General features: G+C 40.2%; 1 protein-coding gene across 1 annotated transcript in view; it reads left to right on the forward strand.

Moving 5' to 3' along the window:
* The first annotated feature begins 16154 nt into the window (after nt 1-16154).
* STARD13 (StAR related lipid transfer domain containing 13) overlaps nt 16155-20194 on the forward strand; it is a 226970-nt gene continuing 222930 nt past the window's right edge. Inside the window, exon 1 of the mRNA XM_033410143.2 lies at nt 16155-16492. Within this exon, the coding sequence (XP_033266034.1) occupies nt 16369-16492 (124 nt within the window). The 5' untranslated portion in view covers nt 16155-16368. The remainder of the gene's footprint in view (nt 16493-20194) is intronic.

Genomic DNA, 20194 nt, shown 5'->3' on the forward strand with positions numbered 1-20194 from the left:
TTCTTTTACTTACTCACATTCTGGTCTTTCTGCTCTGTGATTCATTTTCAGTTCAAGAACTTTCTACCACAAATTATCTAGAGTCACGTTGGTTGTGTACTGCTATTATCGAGTGTCCTCTATGGAACAGCTTAATGGAAATTCTGATTGTCCTTGTTGGTTCGAATTTGAGCAGATTACATAAAACTCCTTTGAGTAACTAGCACAGCATCCCAACAAAGGGTTACTTGATTTTTTACAATAAAAGTTCAGACAAGAGAAAGTCATTTAGAAGGCATAAGAGATTGCCTTCCTGGGGTCATTTTTATTCTGAATTATGAAACAGCTTCAAAGGCATGAGTCAAGCACTTAGTATTCCTGTGCAAAACATTAGGACTGAGTAACTACAGTTCAATGACAACTAGATTAACATGAATAAGAACTAATAATGGTCCATTCATGTACATATGTAGGTATCTTTAAAGAGTATGTGTGGGTAGTTAACCAGGGTCATACTTAGCCTTTCATTATAACTCTCTATTTACTCTATTCACTAAACGCTTGACTTTATGGTAAACTACCCATTTGGGAAGAACTTTTGGTGCCCTTTCAGATATATAAAGTTTACATAATTTCCCCTGTTTACATTTAGTGCTTAGCCCCCCTCCCCCACTACAGCTGACTTGTTCACTAACCTGTGTTTTTAAGTGATTTATCTGATTGTTTACATTAAAAGGAGCAGAGGGTTAGAGCGGGGAATCTGTGGACTTTCCCTGTTCTGATTGGTTGTGTCTTACGTCTCAAATGTGGCAGGTGTTCCTGAGACAAGATCTATTGTTTTTAAGTCTCTTTATCTGAGTCTTATTTGGAATTGAAATGGAAATAAACTCTGTGACTACTTTTCCCAGTTTCACTTCTGGAAATAAAAGCAGTATGGTATTGAATAAAACCCTTAAATTGCAAAGGAGGAGTTCATGTGTTGGGTATATACATTTACCTGAAATTGTATAATTTTAGAAGAGAGATCTCATAGGGGATCTATTCTGCTTCTCTCATTTTACAAGTGAGGAAGCAAATGAGAAGTGGTGAGTTTAAGAGACCGACCTAACATTACATAGCTCCTAATGGCAGTGCCAGGATGAGAGTCAGGGCCTGGCAGCATCTCAGTTCAGTGTCCTTCTCACTATTGCATGTTGCCTTCCTTCAGTTAATCCTTTTGATAACCACGATATTCCTCAATCCTTGCCTTTTTAATTGGAGCAAACCATGCGTAGTGTTGGAATCTACATGTTGTTCTGTTATTAAATATTGAAATTTTCCTCATCCTAACCTTTGTATCGAAAGAAGAATGCTAAAATAGCAAATATTTTTGGTAAGGTAACAAAATGCTATCTAGTGTGATATCCTCAATGACATTGGTCTGGAATACATAATGGTTGCTGTCTACCTACACAGACTGAAGGAGGGTACATTTTCTTAATAGTTTTTCAGAGAGGATGCAGTGTTTCACAGATGTTTAAGCAAAGTATATATGGAAAGAAAAAAAAACAGAGCTGACCTTTTCTATAGTATGATTTCAGATGCCAGTGAGGGTGAAGATAGTTAAGACTGTTAGCTTTACAAAATTTCTCTTTGCTCAGATGGTAGGAGCATTGACATTAAAAAAGGACCGAACTGACAGAAAATGAAATTCTTTCTCCTATTGAGGAACAGCCACTGTATGAGTTCTGTTAGCACATCTTATACCCATTCATTTAGAGATGGTGTGAATTGATCCTAAACCTTGAGACAGATTTTTAAAGGAAATTAATTATTTCTTAATATTCTTAATAATTTCTTAGTGCTCTCGAATAATTTTGTTCTGCATGTGAATGCTACACAAAGCCCCAAGAAATCTATTAAATTATAACTAAACACTAAAATAAATCCTAGGACATTAAAACAAATAGTACTAGCAGGTTTTCACTGTATATTAATTTCTTGTTGCTGAAACTAATTATAGTGTGAAAAACATTGTTTCCTACCGCCCAGTTCCAACTATGAATGAGCAAGGTACGGTGAAACTGAAATTCAACGAAAGTGGCATTAGCAGATTTTTGCTGTATATTAATTTCTTGCTGTCCTTCTGAAACTAATTGTGTTATAAAATGGTTATGAAAACCATTGTTCCCTATTCCCCAAACCCAGCTAAGAATGAGAAAGTAGGAAACTCAGCAAAAGTGGCCTGTAAAATACTAAAATTTATTTCCTCTTCTAGGAGAGTCAAAGTGGTAAGTATAATTATTTGTAATCAATTAATTTGAAAGAGCTCATTGTAATTGACAATTATATGTGCCAGGCCTTGTTCTAAATGCTGTATAAATATGACCTTATTTAATCATTATAACAGTCCTGTAAGGTAGAGAAATTATTATCCCCATTTTACAGATGAGAAAGCAGAGACACAGAGAAGCTATTACTTGCTCTAGCAAGTGGCTGAGCTAGATTGGAAAGGATAAAGGCCATTAACTTGGATAAAGGCCATGAACAATATGATTATGCACTTTATCCTGTAGCTTATATCCATTTCTAGTAATCTGAGCTGTCATGACAATTTATCTTTTGAATATAAAATCAAAAGTATCTGGAGAAATTAAAAGATTATTAACCTATTGATATTTCTTGAATTACTGAATACTATGTTTCTATTTTTTATATTACCTAATTTTTACCTTACTATGTTTATATTTTATATATTACTTATATATTTATATTACTTTATATTACATTAATTATTATATTATTATAAAATATTGTTTTATATTACCAAATATATTGGTAAGCATTTACCAAGCCCAGTGATTCTCTATCCCATTAATAATAAGTGGTTCCCAAAACAAGGGAGATTTTTCTTCCAACTGCCTTCAAAATAATGTTATATATGTCTATGTCTATAAACGTAGACACACATTCTTTAAAAAAAGAGAAAGTAAGCTTTCAGATACTTCTTTGTTTACAAGCCTAAAACAAGTGGTAGTTGATCAGAAGACAATTACGTACCCAGTAAAGATGGTCTAAAGTTGATTTTTTTTTCGCCTTGAACCACTAAACTTGTCTCCAGACCATTAACTCTGCTCAAGACAGATAAGTAAATACCTGTCAGAAAAGTTTCTTGATTTACATTTAAGTCTTTTTGGAGTGGACATTATATATATATATATATATATATAGTTTATTTGGTAGCTAACATCAAGTGCACTGAAATGGAATAGAGAGTGACTTTTCAGGGTATTTGAAAAGTCTACTCAGGAGGTAGGTAGGATTTCATCTGTGTCAGCACAGAAAGACAACCACAGAGACACCTGCTAAATGTCTCAATGATTTGAGAAGCTAAGAATCACAAGTGGGAGAAAGTACTTCTGAAATGGTGTCTGGGTTGCCTGACGAGGCTAAACAGAAATAAGAATATTATCCCATTTCTACTGTTGCCAGATAAAATACAGAACAATACAAATACAGGTATTGCATGGACACACTTCTAGTAAAAAATCTTTGCTGTTTATCTGAAATTCAAACTTAACTGGACACCCTGCACTTTTATTTGCTAAATCTGTCCACTTCACTTACTTCCCAAGCCTGAACCTGGTGGTCCAAAGGTCTTGTTCAGAGGTTTCAATAGGGAGTGTTTGTGGTGATGGGAAGGGGTAGATGGTGCAGGGATCTCTGACAAGGAATATTGGGCAGGCCTCCCAGGAGGCCCTCTAGTTGGAGGCTAGAAACTCCTGCCTATCGAAGCCCCGGAAGACACTCTGAATGTTGGGCTGGCTCCTCGCGATGCCTCTTCTGGCTCTGGTTCTGGTCGACTGGCTTCATGTCCACAGCCACCACCTTATTCCTGTCCCAGATATAAGCTCATTCTCATTCTCAAAGCTCTCTTAGCCCACACTCTTGTTTAAGACCCTGCATGGCACAGGGTCTTTTGCACTTAACGTTGCTCTTTCTAGAGCCAAGCACGTAGCCCAGGACATGCTAGAGGGCTAATAAATGTTTACTAAACTTGAGGTTTTCAAAGATTTTTGTTATTGTTTTCCTGCTAATAATAGTAAGCAGGAAACAGGAATAAAATTGTTCCCTCCTAAACTATCAGTATTTCTCTTCATTTTCAAAGCCCATAATAAGGAAAGACAGTTGCCCCGCCTGGGGTCTGGTATACAGGATGTACTCAAGGAGTACTTGTTGAGTGACTGAATGAATGCTAATTATAATATCTGAATACAAAGAGGGCCTTAGATTTGTCTACACTTTTTACAAATATCACTTAATTGAAAAAGCTTTTCTGTATTATAGGAGCTAGGCCAGGATGGGAGGTGGGGACTGGTTCGGTGTTACTTGGCTCAGACACATTGAAGGGAAGAATTGGTGGAGGGGTGCCTTGAGGAAGTGGGGTAAAGGATTACTCACAGGGTTTAATCCCCTAAAATAAGAAGTGTTTGAAGTCGAGGGAGAGACTGGGGACATAAGTAGTACCAAACAGCAGTGATGGAAGGAGGAAGGGGAAGGAAATCACAAGCCCTGTTATCAGAAAGGGGAGGAGAGTTCTTACAGGTACCAGGCCCTTTGGGCACTTTTCCCAAACGGTCATATATCTGAAAATGACAGATCTATATTGATATGCATTAGTTAGGAACTACCCACAGTGTGAGAGATTACTAAATTCTGAAATTCACATAGCATAAAAACCTTCTTTAATGTAGTTCAATTTGAAATATCACCTTCCACTAAAATGTTTAATATTGACAGGAAAAAAATACTGTGAGTTACAGTTGAGTTTTTTTACCAAATCGTCTCTAATTGGTTTCCATTGCACAATAAGGTGAAAGCATATTAGATACATGGCTAGCTGCCATTTTACCTTGGGATGCTTCTCCCACCAAGATGAAAGCAGAATAGAACAGGTTAAAGTAAATTAGTAAATTCAAGAATACAACACTCAGGATGTAAGCAAATGGATATTAAACCATAAAGAATGGTTTTTACTATTTGAAGCAAGATTTATTGTTGCTTTTACTAGTTAAAAACATTTTTTGTCCTTTTTTTTTTTTTGAGTTATTCATGATTGGGAAGTGATAATTGTAACTTTTTTTTTTTTTTTTTTGGTCTATTGCAGTTAATCAGATCATAGCTATCTTAGACTGAATTTAATTGAAGCAAGCTTTCATGTGGCTTTGATTAACTGTTTAAGGCAGAAAACTGTCTTCAGGTTTCAAAACTCAGCTTGAAGTTGTTACCCATATATATGCTTTATTAGAAATAAATTAAAAGAAGATCCAGAAACAGCTGGAAACATTCTTTTTTATGTCTAACATTCATTTTGTAAAAGAAAAATGATAAAAAAAAAACATTAAGTCATTTGAACTATGATATAGTGCATCTCTGACCTGATGAAAATTCTACATTTCCCTTTTTCTTGATATATTTATCTGCATAGTGACAGAAGGGTGATGAGTGTTCATGCTGTTAATGCTGTCATTAATCATTTAGCTATATATTTATTTTAATGTATTTTTAAAGCAAACTTGGACTACTAGATACCTATACAGTATTCTTTTTTGGGACATGGATAATTCCTGTCATAACTGCTAAAGATCCCTTATAACAAATAAACATTTAGCATGAATCCACAAGTTTCACTTTCATACCAGTTCATCTTTGAACCCCCAGCAATAAGCTCCTTTCATTAAATAATGTTGATATAGTATCTGGCCTATCAAATGAAATCAGTGTTTAATGCTCGTGAAGGGCATAGAACAGTGCAAATGTGCTGTTTTATAAGGCATTAATCCAGAGAGCCAATAATATGTACAGTGAAGTTTATCTTGACAGGTAAATCAACTCATTGCTAAGTGAAATAGCCAGACAATACTATCCTTGTTGTTGAACTGCAGGTGTTTAAAAAGCTAAGCGAACTAAGGAAAAACCTAACAGCGTCATGTGGGAGGAATGAATGCTGGTGAAGGAAGGGAAGCTTGGTTAGCTGGTTAGGCAGGTGCTTAGAAAGTTTAAAGGAAAAAACAGAAATCTAAAATCAAAAACAGATGCCTGGTTAGGTTTTTATGGCCTTACAGAAATAATGAGAAGTAAGGTTAGGAACGCAAACATTAAAATAGTTATTTCTAAGAAATCTTGTTTTGGGAGAATGAAGTACAAGTGTTAGAGATAACCCTGCTCTAAGAATTCATTGTGCCAGATTAATTACAGGGAAATCCTGTCAATCTGAGAACAAACATATTTATCAGCCTCAGAAGTATTTATTAAATCTCTCCAGTATCTGGGGCAGGGTTTTATCCTTTATCCTGTCTTTCTTAAGATAACTATGATATAATGTTAGGAAATATTGTTCACAAGCATTTTTAACAATCGTAGCCAAGGGATGTAAACACATGAAGTATATATGCATTTGCTTACTGAACGAGTTTACACTATTCTGTGTCTACGATGCTGTACATGGGTGAAAAGGCCATAGAACCCTATGGTACATCTCCAACTAATAGTATTAAGAAAACACTTGCTTAAAACAATCGATGGGTGAATTTTGTGGTATGCCATTAGTATCTTAATGAAGATGTTATTTAAGAACATGAAGGTGGCTAAAATAAAATAAAGCCATTAAAGAGAAATTAGAAAAATAACAGAAAGGATTTGTGAGCAGGGATAATTAATGTCTCAAGTGAAAATTATTATGTTTAATAGTTATACCAAGAAAAGTATAATGAATAGAGAGAAGATAGAGCAAAATGTTTTCCTGGTCAGACACCTGACCTGCAGTGAATTACAGTTCATAAGTGAGGGTTCCAGAGAACATAATTTATTCTTCAAGTTATTGAAAGCCAAGGGATTGCATTTTGTGTGTAGTTCTCCCATGATTTGTCTACAAAACCCCTTTGATGAAATACATAACATTTCATCTGCTAGAAAATCTTGTGCTTACTTTTGGCTGCACCATGTAAGGGTCAAGTTGGGGGACGTCTCCAGCCTTGCCACCCTGCCTTAACTTCCCTGGCAGGGCTCCCATCTCCAGCCCCAGCTGCTGTTGTCCAGCATACAGAGCTGTTCTAATGCACAGTTTCACCCTGTCACAGTGGAATGAAATGCCGGACACCAGACACCGGCTGTAAATGGTTGATGTGCATATTTAGTGTAGTTTTATATTGCTCGGTGTCCCTTGCCCAACTTGAAGGCTCTGAACAATACTTTCCAGCACCTCCACTTCCCAATTCCTGTTACTCTCTAGATTTCTCTATTAGAATTCTTTGAGGCTATGGACTTTTGTTTGCTCCAGCACCCCAGACCCTCTTCTATTCCTTTCAGCCCGCCTTTTCACTCTCCAGAGAACCGGGGCCCTTTCCTGCTGGAGCTCAGTTGAGCCTAAATCAGTTTGTTTTGTGATCACCTCACGCTTTCGTGGAAGGTGACCAACTGATTCTTACTCTAAGAGTTTTTACGTCTTGCAGTTGCTTCTCTCCAGATTCAATTCCAACAGCTACTCTTTCTGCCCCACCGCTTTGGTATGCTGTATTGGAGCCCCTTTTTGTTCCTCTGGATTCATTTAACTTCTGTCCTTCTGCTCTTACCCACACCCTATAGCTTTTTTTCTTCTCTTTCTTTTTCTTAACCATTATTCTATTCTCCTTTAAAACCACGCACACTTTATTGACCAAAAATTTGTATTTTTCCCCTAGATAGGACATTGATTTTTGTTTTTCAATACTGTATTCCTATTCAGAGAATCACATGTTTACCCTGAATGTTAAATTCACAGAACACTCCTACATATTAAGGATAACCCAATTCATTTCTATTGTATATTTATGATACTGATGACTGCATTTAAATTGTAACACAGAAAACTTTAGACTCCAACCCTAGTATTGGTGGAAGGAGGGTGTTAAATTATGAAAAGATTAGTTTTCTCAAATGTAAAATGCAGATTTGGGAGAAAAAAACCCTAAGTAATTAATCAACTTGATTAAATGTTCTAAAATAGTTCATAACATCCACCCATGATTTTTTACTATTATTAAATTTCCTGTCATTCTTGGCTCTTTTATCAGTTGTGACTTGGTACCTATGTGTGCATGTTTTATCAGTTTCTACCTTTTAGTGGATTAATGTTAAATATTTCAGCATATGAGAGGATAACACATGGGCACACCCAGCTTCCCTAGCCCACTTTATAACCCCAATTTACAATTCGTATTCATTCAATAAATATATATTGAGCCCTTACCATGTATTGGGCACTATATTCCACTAGGGATACAGATATTAAAAACTTACTTCCTACCTTCAAGGGGATCACAATCCAATGGGGGCATGAAACTATTACTCTATGGAGCTTAGGTATGTCTATAAAGAGGAAGAACCAGTGTGTCCTGACAGGAGAAAGTAGTGCAAAGGCCCTGAGGCCACAGAGTGTGTGCATTCAGGGAGCTGCCATTTTCTCTATTTTCTCTGTGACACATCAGGCAAGCGTTTATGTGAAGGTGAGAAGGAAGAAAGTGTGCATGGCTTATGTGGGGTACCTAGAAGAGGCAAATTCATTCAGAAAGTAGAATAGAGGTTACCAGGGGCTGTGGGCAGGAGGCAAAGAAGAGTTATTGTGCATGAGCACAGTGTTTTTACTGGAGATGAAGAAAAAAGTATTATATAGATAGTGATGATTATACAACATTGTGAATGTATTTAATACCACTGAAATGTATACTTACGAAGAGTTAAGTGATAAATATTATATTATGTATATTTTACCACAATAAAACAAAAAAATTTTTACGTGTGCCTGGGCCTTGAGGAAAGTGGTGATGTTTTGAGACAGCCACTGTGGAGAACAGGAACAAGACCCAGCTAGAGACACAGTGAAAATTTTGCTAATGACTCTCACTCCATCAGCATCCTGTCACCTGTTGGGCAGTTCTGAGATTTCATTGACAGCCTGTGGTGGCCTGGATGTAAGAGTGGATATAGCGGTTTCGCCAGACAGGCATGAAATAACTAGGAACTGAAATAGCTGTGTGTGTGTGTAATGAGAAAGTGGTTGAAGGCTGGCTCATGGCGCTAAACCCAAGACTTAGAAGGGAGTGAAGCCAAGGAGAGGGACTGATTAAGTAAAGGAAAAGCAAAAGCAAGGATTATGAGACCAGATGAGGAATGCTGGAAGGACACAAGATGGTTCTAGAAGTTGAGATAAAAGTTCGAGAATTTGAAAGCACAGCAGTGTGCATGGTGTGACTCCGTCCAGGGTGTGTCCATGGGAGTGGGTGGGTGAAGTTGGAGACAAAAGTCCCTGCAGTTGTGAGTTGAAGAAACTAAGTTCCCCAGAAGAGATAGGACAGCATCAGGTATCATTTAGAATTTCCAGTCAGGGCATGAGCTTTCTTGCAAATGATGTATTATTTATTTATTCATCACTTGCATTCATTGAGGGCCTACTTTGTACCAGACACTGTTCTAGGTGCTGGGAAAAAAGACAATTCCCTGCTCTCCTGGAATTTCCACTCCAGTGAAGCGGCAAGTTGGGTAATAAACAAAAATAAACAAACACAAAATACTCCATGGGCATGTGCTATTATGGTCTTCCAAAGTGTACATAAAAAATATAGCAACATGCACAGACCTAGAGATTGTTATACTGAATGAAGTAAGTCAGACAGAGAAAGAGAAATATCGTATGATATAAGCTGAATCTAAAAAGAAATGATACAAATGAACTTACTTACAAAACAGAAACAGACTCACAGACTTAGAGAATGAAATTATGGCTACCAGCGGGGAAGGGTGGGAGGAAGGGATAGTTAGGGAGTTTGGGATTGACATGTACACACTGCTATATTTAAAATGGATGACCATGTCCTGGCTATTGTAAATAGAGCTGCAATGAACATTGTGGTACATGACTCTTTTTGAATTATGGTTTTCTCAGGGTATATGCCCAGTAGTGGGATTGCTGGGTCATATGGTAATTCTATTTTTAGTTTTTTAAGGAACCTCCATACTGTTCTCCATAGTGGCTGTATCAATTTACATCAGAAACTAACACAACACTATAAAGCAAGTATACTCCAATAAAGATGTTAAAGAATAAATTAAATAAAAAAATAAAATAAAATGGATAACCAACAAGGACCTACTGTGTAGCACAGGGAACTCTGCTCAATATTATGTAACAACCTAAATGGGAAAAGAATTTGAAAAAGAATAGATACGTGTATATGCATAACTGAATCACTTTGCTGTACATCTGAAACTATCACAACATTGTTAATCAACTATACTCAATATAAAATAAAAAGTTAAAAAAAGAAAAGAATTACAATATTTGTAAAGTTAGTGAGATATTATGATACGATATTAAGCCTGAAGATTCCAGGCATTTACAAGTCTACATCAGGAAAATACTAAACATAGCCAAAGATATTGATTGGCAATACAGAGCTTACAGCTAACACTAAATTTTGCTTCCACAAAAGCATGGAGCCCAGTGATATTTTAATTAACAGAACAAAACCTCCAAAGCCATGAAAACTGTTAGCATTAGCAGCTTGGCAGATTCAGAGCATGGCAATGGGCCACTAAGACACATCCAATGGGACAAGCACAAATTGGTGACTGTGAGCTCAGGACCTAGCATGAAAAGCCATCTTCTTCAGAACTTCTGGCAACATTTTTTATGAGGAAATAAATAATTTGAGATTTCATTTCAGAATCTCCAACAACAAGACCCTGGAGTGTAGCCTGAAGGGAGCATGGGAGGAGTGGTTGCTACATCATATCTCTCTTGGGGAGGGAACATGCAGGAAGAGTCCCAGGGAGCTCTTCACCCTTCTGTCGTGAGTGAGGGGCAATGGGTCACAGCAAGGAAGGCAATTTCCTACAGAAAAGCTGGAAAACATGAAATAATGGACTGTGACCATAGGCTCCTGGCAAAGGATTGCTGGCTTGGGACAGTTAGAAATTGGATTTTTTTCTAAAGCAAAGGCTTCTGACAACAAAATATTCAACAAGTGGACAGGAGAATGTGCTTCTCCATTCTTAGGCATAAGGGGTGATGGCACAGATGAGTTGAACATGGAAGGAGGAGTAGAAAATATAGGAATTTAAGAGAATTCAGAGACACTGGCTTCATATGTATAGGTGGATGGGTGGCAGGACCTACTTATTACTTGTGATTGGGGTCACAGTGGTGATGGGTCTTAATCATGCAGCATTAGGAGAAAGAGAAAGAAAAAACCTTTTTTTGTTTTTTGTTTTTCTTTTGCTTTTGCCAAAGTTGTTGACAGTATTGTTTGTAATTGCAGAAATTTGGAATGAAATGTCCAAAATTATGAAAGTTTGAAAATAAATTATGTATGTCTATCCAACAGAATTCTATATATTCATTAAAAACTGTATTTCAAAATACAACAATAAATTGGGAAAATGCTCACAATCTAATGCTAAATGAGAAAAATTTCAAAATTTGGTACAAAAGTTATTCTAATTTTTTTAATGTGTAAAGAAAAAAACTGAAAAGGAAAATTTTCAATCGTTATCAGCTCTTTCTTTCTGGTAATATTACAGGTATTTTTAATATTTCTACGTATACTTTTCTATGTTTAAAAATCTGTAACCATCAATATGTATTACTTAAAATTAATAAATTTGATGTAAATAGAGTGATAAATAATGATGCCACAAGCATAATTATGGTTTGCACTTATACTAAGGAGCAGACTCTAGTAATAACCAGCCATCCAAAACTATAATGGAATATTCATTTAGTCAGTAAATGAGCCTTTATGTGTTGTTCACTGAAAAAGGCATAAGGGATTCAGAAATAAAAGTACCAGTCCCACTGGAGAAACTCAGGACTAGTAAGGAGGCTGAGAGGAAAGCAGACAAGTGCCCACAGTGCTCTGTGATAAGTTCTCCTCCAGAGATGGGCCCAAGGTGCTGTAGGAACACAGGAGAGGAGGAACAGTCCAGCCACTGGGATTCGTGGAGGGCTTCCAGGAGGAGGTGACATCTGAGTTGAATCTTGAAGGATGAGTGAAGCAAAAAATCAGAGGAAAAGCGTTCAAGTAGAAGGAATGTATAAAGACAGAACTGAGTGAGAGCAGTAGCTTTCTAATGTGAAGCTCATTATGCTGAAATTCAGGGGAGGAAAGAAGAAAACATGGACTAAACCAGTTACTGTGGGGGTGGAGAGACAGAGAAAGATTGAAGCAATATAAGAACTTTTGGAGTTCAGAATGTCTTCTAGATTCTCTCTTGGACACGAGATGTGTGGGTGATCGCATCACTTGGCTAACATAGGAAATAGAGTTGGAAGAGTAGATTTAGAGGGAAATTTTTAGAAATATCCATTAGTAAAGTAAACAATATATAACATCAGAGAGAAATCACTCATTTATTCTGCAAGTTTTTGCTGAGCACGACTGTCAGGGGCTGACCTAGGTCCTGAGGACACAATGGTGAATCAGACAGACAAGGCCTCTATCTAACATTGCTCAAGGTTTGCCTTGGAGACAAACCACAAACAAACAAACAAGAAAATGTCCAGAAGTGATAAGTGCCATAAAGAAAATTAAGCTGCATGCCACGAGAGGGAGTAATGGGTTATTTCGATTGGGTGTCAGAGGCTCAGAAACGATTTGGGATAGGAGAACAATGTGACAGTGATAATGATTGGACAGCGATATGGTAGCATTGATTGAATCGTTTCTTTGTGATTATTCCACTTAATACACAATACAATCCCATAGGTAGGGAGTGCTGAGGGTCCAAAACTTGCCCAGAGTCAAACTCAACTCTGCCTGTAGCCATAATCTCAAAAACATGTGTACTTTCTGTCTGTATCAGGTTGGGCCTTGAGAGGTGAGGGCTGTAACCACGGGAAGGAATATAATCATCCAGGGACGCTGAAGCGTGAGGAAGAAGTGGGGGTGGGGGCCAAGGACTGAAACCCAGGGAATGCCAGCATCAAGCTGGTGGAAGGGGAGCTCTGAAGACAAGCACCTCAGCCACGCAGGGCACAGAGACCCAGGGGACAGTGTAGCCTGACGGCCACAAGACAAGGCAGTGTCAAGAGTAAGGGATGGTCACCAGTGTCCTCTCGTCCACACACCCGAGAAGGAGCAAGGACAACAGGAAACATCCATTAGATGTAGCAACCAGGCAGTTACTGGTGACCTTGCCAAGACTGGTTTCAGTGAGTTGCTGAGGGAGCCCAGACTGCAGTGTTGATAAGGGAATACTTCTTTTCTAAGAGATACAGGGTAGAGGCAGTGTGTTTTGTTATGGTGGTTGTTGTTTTGGTTTGGGTTTGGTTTAAAGAGGTGTAAGACTAGAAGGTTGAGCCCATGGAGAAGGAGGGGTTGAGGCTGTAGGAGATCGAGGAAATAACTGATATGGCCAACCCCTCGTAGGGACCAGAAAGGATGGTAAGCAGAGCACACAGGTCAAGGGCTAGATCTTGGGTAGGAAGAGAGGTACCTCTTTCCTGTGTTGGGAGGGAAGGGAGTAAGTAAGAAGGTTATAGGGGTAAGGAGTTGCCTGACTTCTTTTCTGTGAAGTTGGTGGTATTGTCATCTGCTCAAGGTGAAGACCCCAAGGGGGGGGGTGTCATCCTTAAGGTTCAGCTTTGAAATAGGGCTCCTGGAAAATGGGAGTGGATGCTGAGGGCCTGTATAAAAGTCTCCAAGTAGCCCCGCTGAGTTTAGAACCCTTGCATTTGTGGCTGCTGCATCTGCACAGCTGCAAGATTTCCTTCAGCAGGGCCAGCAGCCAGCCAGGCAGGGGGCTGTGCTGTGCTGTATGGCACCTGTTCTGGGGAGATCACTCCAGTCTTTCATCTGGCTTCTCATGGACAGTCCTCAATCCATGGACCCTTCAACAGCCAGAGCTAAACAAATTTGCAAAGCCAGAATTTGTCTTCACGTTAGTCATTTAAAGAAAACCCCTAATCCATGACATCTGAATATAAAATATGTATTAAAATAGAAAGCAGTAGGGACCCAGGATCCTTAGAGCTAAATGATCAGTGGAATAGCTGGAATGTTCCTTGTACTGTTCTCTTCCCGTGCGTATAATGTTACAACTACTGCCTCCGTTTGATTCAATTAGAGATCCTCTTTTTAAAGTTAAGTACACAGCTTCCCTGGGAATGTAATTGTGAAACGTTTTGTCGTTATACTGCACGGCAGTCACTTTAAGATAACACAAATCTTGCTTCTGGCAGAGCATTTCCTTACCACTACATGCATACAAAACAGGATGTAATCAAAAGGGTATTTGGCATGGGTCCAGAAAGCAATCTGGATTAGTCTGTAACTGGCTGCCATAGTTTCAAGTCCATTTCTGATCCATGACTTATTGCTTCATAACTGACAATTTCAAAGGTTTACCAGGATGGCACAAAAAAAAAAGCTCAACCATTAGTTTCTAGCTTCTTCTGAAGTGTTTCACTAGTGAACATTTTTGAATATTTAAAATAAGAGAATAAGACAATAAAGATGTTTTTTACCATCATTTCTCCCCCCCCCCATTTTCTACCAACAATATAAACTCGTGGAGGGAATATTTACTAAAAGTATAGAATTGCAGAGGGAATACTTCAGGTAGCTGTTAATTTCCACTCCTTAAGTCAATAGCAATTTATATAATAGAGAGAGGATTGGATAATTTTCTTTAATTTTCAAACTTCACACGGAGCACCTGAAATTTTTTTTTAAAAAAAGAAAAGACAAAGAAAACAGCTAACTAAACCCTGGTTCTTATTTAGCAGCCTGATACAAAGGCAATTAAAAAGAAGTGATATTCAAGCAATTTTACTGTTTAAATAATCCAGAAATTCTCTTTTTTTTTTTTTTTTTTTTTTTTTGCGGTACACTGCTGTGGCCTCTCCCGTTGCGGAGCACGGGCTCCGGACGCGCAGGCTCAGTAGTTGTGGCGCACAGGCCCAGCCGCTCCGCGGCATGTGGGATCTTCCCCGACCGGGGCACGAATCCATGTCCCCTGCATCGGCAGGCGGACTCTCAACCACTGCGCCACCAGGGAAGCCCCAGAAATTCTCTTTTGAAATAGTTCAGTTTCTTTAGCCAAATTTGAGATGTATGACATTAATCACATCCCATATCCTTGCGTTACATCAAATGTTGTTGTCATTACTTTCTCTAAAGGTCCTCCAAGCTCTTTCGAAGCAAAACCTTGGGAAAAGCAGGACACCCTGAGGCCTGAGCTAGTATTGTCTTTATCTTTTGAGTGAGGCTTTGGAGCCCAGGGAAATGACTTGGACACCATCTCCTCAGTATTTCTTAAAGAACCAGTATATACACATCATTGTAAAGCAATTATACTCCAATAAAGATGTTAAAAAACAACAACAACAAACACGGTATATTTCCCCCCTCTTCCCTGCAGGAATTAGGGTAAATTTCTAATTATAAGCCTATTATTATGTTATTGGCTAAAATACCTTAAAATTCTTTTCACATTTCACTTCCCCATAATACCTGCTTTTCTAACTGCATACAGATTTTAGTGCTTTACCAGAACATGTAAATCTATTTTATGTAGGCTCCACAAGGTTTGACCTTAGATTTACAAGTTATTTTCCTCATAGTCAATGGCTATGCAATGAATAAATCATTTTAATTTGATTGTAGATTGCAGCCAGATAATCATCTCATTGATGAAACCAGGAAAGATTGATATAATACAAGTGCACCAGTATCTAACTCCAAAAGAATGTCAGCCAAACTGAGGAGTCGAATTCAAGTGATTTGAATTCAGGAAAACTACGATGAGTTATTTTGGCACTAGCTATGGCACAGTTTAAAATTTTTGTAATGGTTGTGATGGTGGCGCTTTCTGAGTGAAAAAATGTAAAGTATCAAGAAATGGGAGGAATATGGTACAGCCCCTGGCCTCTGAGTGAAAATGAAAAGAGGGATGGAAACTCCGTAGTCGGAGCCCGTCGGGACCGAGCTGTCAGATTTAGGCTAGGGAGGGAGGGAGAGAAAGCTCCCTGGGGGAAGGAGTGGGGCGCTGGACCGTCCGGGAGGGAGAGGGGAGGGAAGGACGGGAGAGGAGGGGAGCGGAGGAGCGCTGAGCCGAGGGGAGGGAGGGGAGGAAAGGGGGAAAGGGGTAGAGGAGTCGACGGAGCGCCGAAGTTACCCTTGCGCGGCGCGCGCAGTGGCAACGCGTCCCGGCCCCCGCGCTGGACGGCGGAGGACCCCTGTCGCGCCCCTGGCTGGTCCCGGGACCCCAGGGGGAATCCCGCGTCTGGCGTCTCGAGTCGCCGGGGGTCTGGGTTGCGGGCCACGCTGGACTGGCTGTGGCAAGCCCGCTGGTCGTTATGAGGACGGATCTAAAATGACCGGCAAGCTGAAACCTTTCCAAACGCAGCTCAGGCGGTCAATCAGTGAGCAGTTGCGGGACTCTACCGCCAGAGCCTGGGATCGGCTATGGAAAAACGTCCGGGAGAGACGGCTGGCAGGTCGGTGCCCCCGAGACTCGGGACCGCGGGAGCGGGAGGAGGCGCGGGCCGCGTCGCCCCGCCCGGCCCACCTCCCCGCCGCCGCTGTGGGCTCCCGGCACAGGTTTTCAGAGCCCGGGCATGGGCGGAGGAGGCTGCTCTCACCCCCTTGCTGGGCCGGGCCGGAGCGCCAGCGCTCCCCGCTTTCCGCGCGCGGGGACCTGGTGCGTGTGGGCTCCGCCCCGCGCGCGCGGACAGCTCGGCGGGGCGCGGCGCGTGGGACCGGGAGCAGGCGCGGGGGTTACCTGGGGAGTCTTCGTTCGAGTGGCCGCTTTGCCTGGGCTGGCCCCGACTCCGCCACCATCCACCCACCCCAGCCCAGTGAGTGAATGAGTGCCCAGCCCAAGTGGGCTCCAGGAGATCGGTCCCTCTCCCAACTTCGTCTTTTCCACGAGGGACACGTCCACTGCCTGTGTGGGCGGGGGAGTCAAGACAAGGCTAGGGAGCGTATCCAGAGCTCTGGGAGACAGATGTTTATGGGGTAGAGGGGAGGATTTGGGCAAAGACGGTTGGACAGTGGTTGGTGCTGGTAGATAGCTGCCCACAACCCCTGGCTAGCTGTGGATCCGCTCTCCTCATTTTGGGGCTACAAAAGAGTGGCCTCCCTTTTGGAATCCATTGCTCATGATTCAGAGGAAGAAAAGAGGTGATTATTCTGAGCCAAGAGGTTCTTAAGAACCCTTGCTTAGGTTAGAAGGCCAGTCCCCTCCTTAGCACCTCCCCCAGCCTCCTGGCTGTGGTCTTTCTTCTGTGCATGCTCCTTGGACCTACCTTCTAGTAGGGCCGCGGATGCAGGAAGTGGTCTGAGCCTTCGCAGAGCCCATGCTGGGAGCATTAGGTCTGGTTAGTCACCACATCATACCTGCCACAGTAAGGGAAGGTGGCCTTCCTCCACAGCACATTTCCCAGGCAGTGTAGGATTTAGGAATGCTTTCCCCAAGTGTTAGCTGCTGGAAGATGTTTCTGGAAATGGGGGACGTGTGGATGGAAGGGTCCCTGAGCTGACGATGAGTCTAGTCTCTGGATCTTCTTGCCTCCTGTCTCTCCAGCAGTATCTCCTGAGTTGGCCAGTGACCACAGGGGTGGAAGAGAGGTCTAGAGAAGAAGAAGGTATGAAGCCTGGACAGAGGGCAGGGATGCCAAGGGTGAGATGGAAGATTGAACCTTCTCTGGGCTCCTCCCCCTTTTTCTTATTGAAGAAATGTAGAAGTCCTTTGCAAGATGTTCTGTCCTTACACCCATGCAGCCACATCTCTTCATTAGTCTGATAGCATTCTGGAGTAGATGCCCAGAGTCTGTGTCCCCTTGAGCTAGGTCTTTATCAACCTAACTGGTCAAATTAGAAGTAGGGATTATAGATGATTCCAACACTCAATATTGTCAGCATAAACTGTTTATCCCGTATTTTCTCTCCAATACAGTGACCCCATTTAGTAAGCACCCAAGAAATAAACAGGCTTTGCAGTCTGGATCCAGAAATAAGTTGTGGTAACCCAGTAGTTTTGACTGTTGATTTTTAAAGACCTGTATGTGCATTGCAGACCTAATTAATAACAACTAATAACTTTCCTTGTTATCGTGCTAAATTGTATAATCTACATGATGGATGGTGTTAGAGAAGTTTTTGTGGTCTAGTAAACTTGTGTTGCTTCATAACTTCAGATTGCTTACTGCAAATGTCTCTTTCATAGCTTCTGTTATTAAGTTTGTTAAGTTTGTTAAATCAATGGATCCTCAGGAAACAAGAAGCCTTTCCAAGAGGGCTGCCAAAGCTGTGCTGGGTTTTTATAGAAGCTGAGGCCAAAGATGACTGCAGCCCTGTCTTTTTCAAAAGGACATCTGGGAAGGACGAGAGTGTAATGTAAAGACTTAAAACCGTTAAGATTTTCCAGGGAAGTCATTTATTCACATGAATTTTAGACTTTGCAGTTTAGTTAGGGCAGTGGAGAGAAAAAGTTTTGATTCTGAGAAATAAGTGATAGGTAGAGATTTTTAAGATCATGCATATATAGAAATTCAGGCTAAAAGTGGCTTCAGAATAGTAAGTATAAGAGTTCTCCCAGAGTAGTGTAATTATTTTTTAAAATAGTGGTATGAGGTTTTAAAATGTTTAATCAGAATATTAATATCTGCTTTTACCCATAATCTGCTTACCACTCTGCTAACAGTGGATGCCAGCAGGTTATTCAACTGGGACCAAACAATCCTCTGTGAAGCAGACTTCAACCTCTGCTTCTCTAAGCAAGCTGGGATGCTTGCCACAAAACCAAGCCAACTCCATGAAGGAGCTTTTAGATGCAAATTGATTTTCTTGGGTTTTCTTGCAAAGGTAGCTAAAATATGGAACTTTGGCCATGAGACACTGAAATACTTAAGTTATTAATGTTGGCATCAATTCTAGGTAAAAGTGTTCTTCATTTGTAAAAGTTTTCTTTATATGGTTTAGTTCACAATATCATCAAAACCAACTGTATGAATGTACCCCAGAGAGACCTTGCCCACCCAGCAAGAGATGATGTGAGGCTATTGCCTTTTTTTTTTTTTTTTTTTTTCAGCTTTTTTCTATCAGGTAAAAGTTTTGTGCTGGGACTTCTTTAGTTTCCCTAAAATTTTCTTCTTATTACACTTAGTCAGTACAACAGTATTCAAAGTGCTTTATAACAAACTTGTGTTTGTTGTCTAGAGCATTCTGAAGGTATTTGATGCGTCCTTTTGCTTTTTAACATCCTGAGGCAGGAAATCCTTATTCTAACTCACTGTGACTTCTTTTCATGAAAACCCGTCTTGTCAATGGGACAAAAAGACAAGAAGAAGTAGAGCTGTTTTAAACATAGTGAAGCTTGTGGATTTCTGTGCTGTGGGACTGTATTTGGGAAGGAGGGGATTATACATAACTGGAAAGCTATTTCTTCACACACATCCCAACGACACAAATAATGAAACCGATAGAAGGATGAGGTGTGAATGATGTTCAGATATGTTCATTTCATTACAAAATTATAAAAGGGAGTTATTGGTTAAAGAAAGAATGATACTGGGAGCTCTTCTTGGGCTTTCCAATTCTGTAGTAGCTGCCAGACTTTCATCGGATTGTGGCGTTTTTGCCAACATGTACTTACTTCTTAATTACCTAAGACTCTAATCCTCATAAGAGTCAGCAAAAGTTTTTCCCACCTGTCATCTCAATATTGATCATTGAAATAATGGTGGTAATTATTGTTTATCCCCAAGATGACAAAGTTAGTTAGTGTTCAAAGAAGTATTCTAATTCAGGTTGTCAGAAGTCGAAGGTCATCTGTGCCCATTTTGTGTTATACCACGCTGCCTTCTCCATGGCTCTTATGGAGACACATGGACCTCAAATCCTTTCTCTAAGTCTCTCTGTCATTTGCAATTAGTTTTAAAAAGGACAACAAAATTAATCGGAAAAATTGCTCTATCCTCCTGCAGTGACAAGAATAACCCTATGCACCAAAAATAGCTTGTCTCCCAGTTATCCTATTGGGCTGGGTAGTGTATGGGCTTATAGAGAGTTCAAACAAACAAACAGCCATACATCTACCTTGTTGGGGCTCTCATGCGGTGTGCCCTGCCCATTACCATCGCTGCAAGAAGCCAAGGGCTGCAAGAAAGAGATGTTGTCATAAAGCGTAAATGCAGGTT

Source organism: Orcinus orca, chromosome 18 (assembly GCF_937001465.1).
Source record: "Orcinus orca chromosome 18, mOrcOrc1.1, whole genome shotgun sequence".
NCBI classification, from domain to species: domain Eukaryota; kingdom Metazoa; phylum Chordata; class Mammalia; order Artiodactyla; family Delphinidae; genus Orcinus; species Orcinus orca.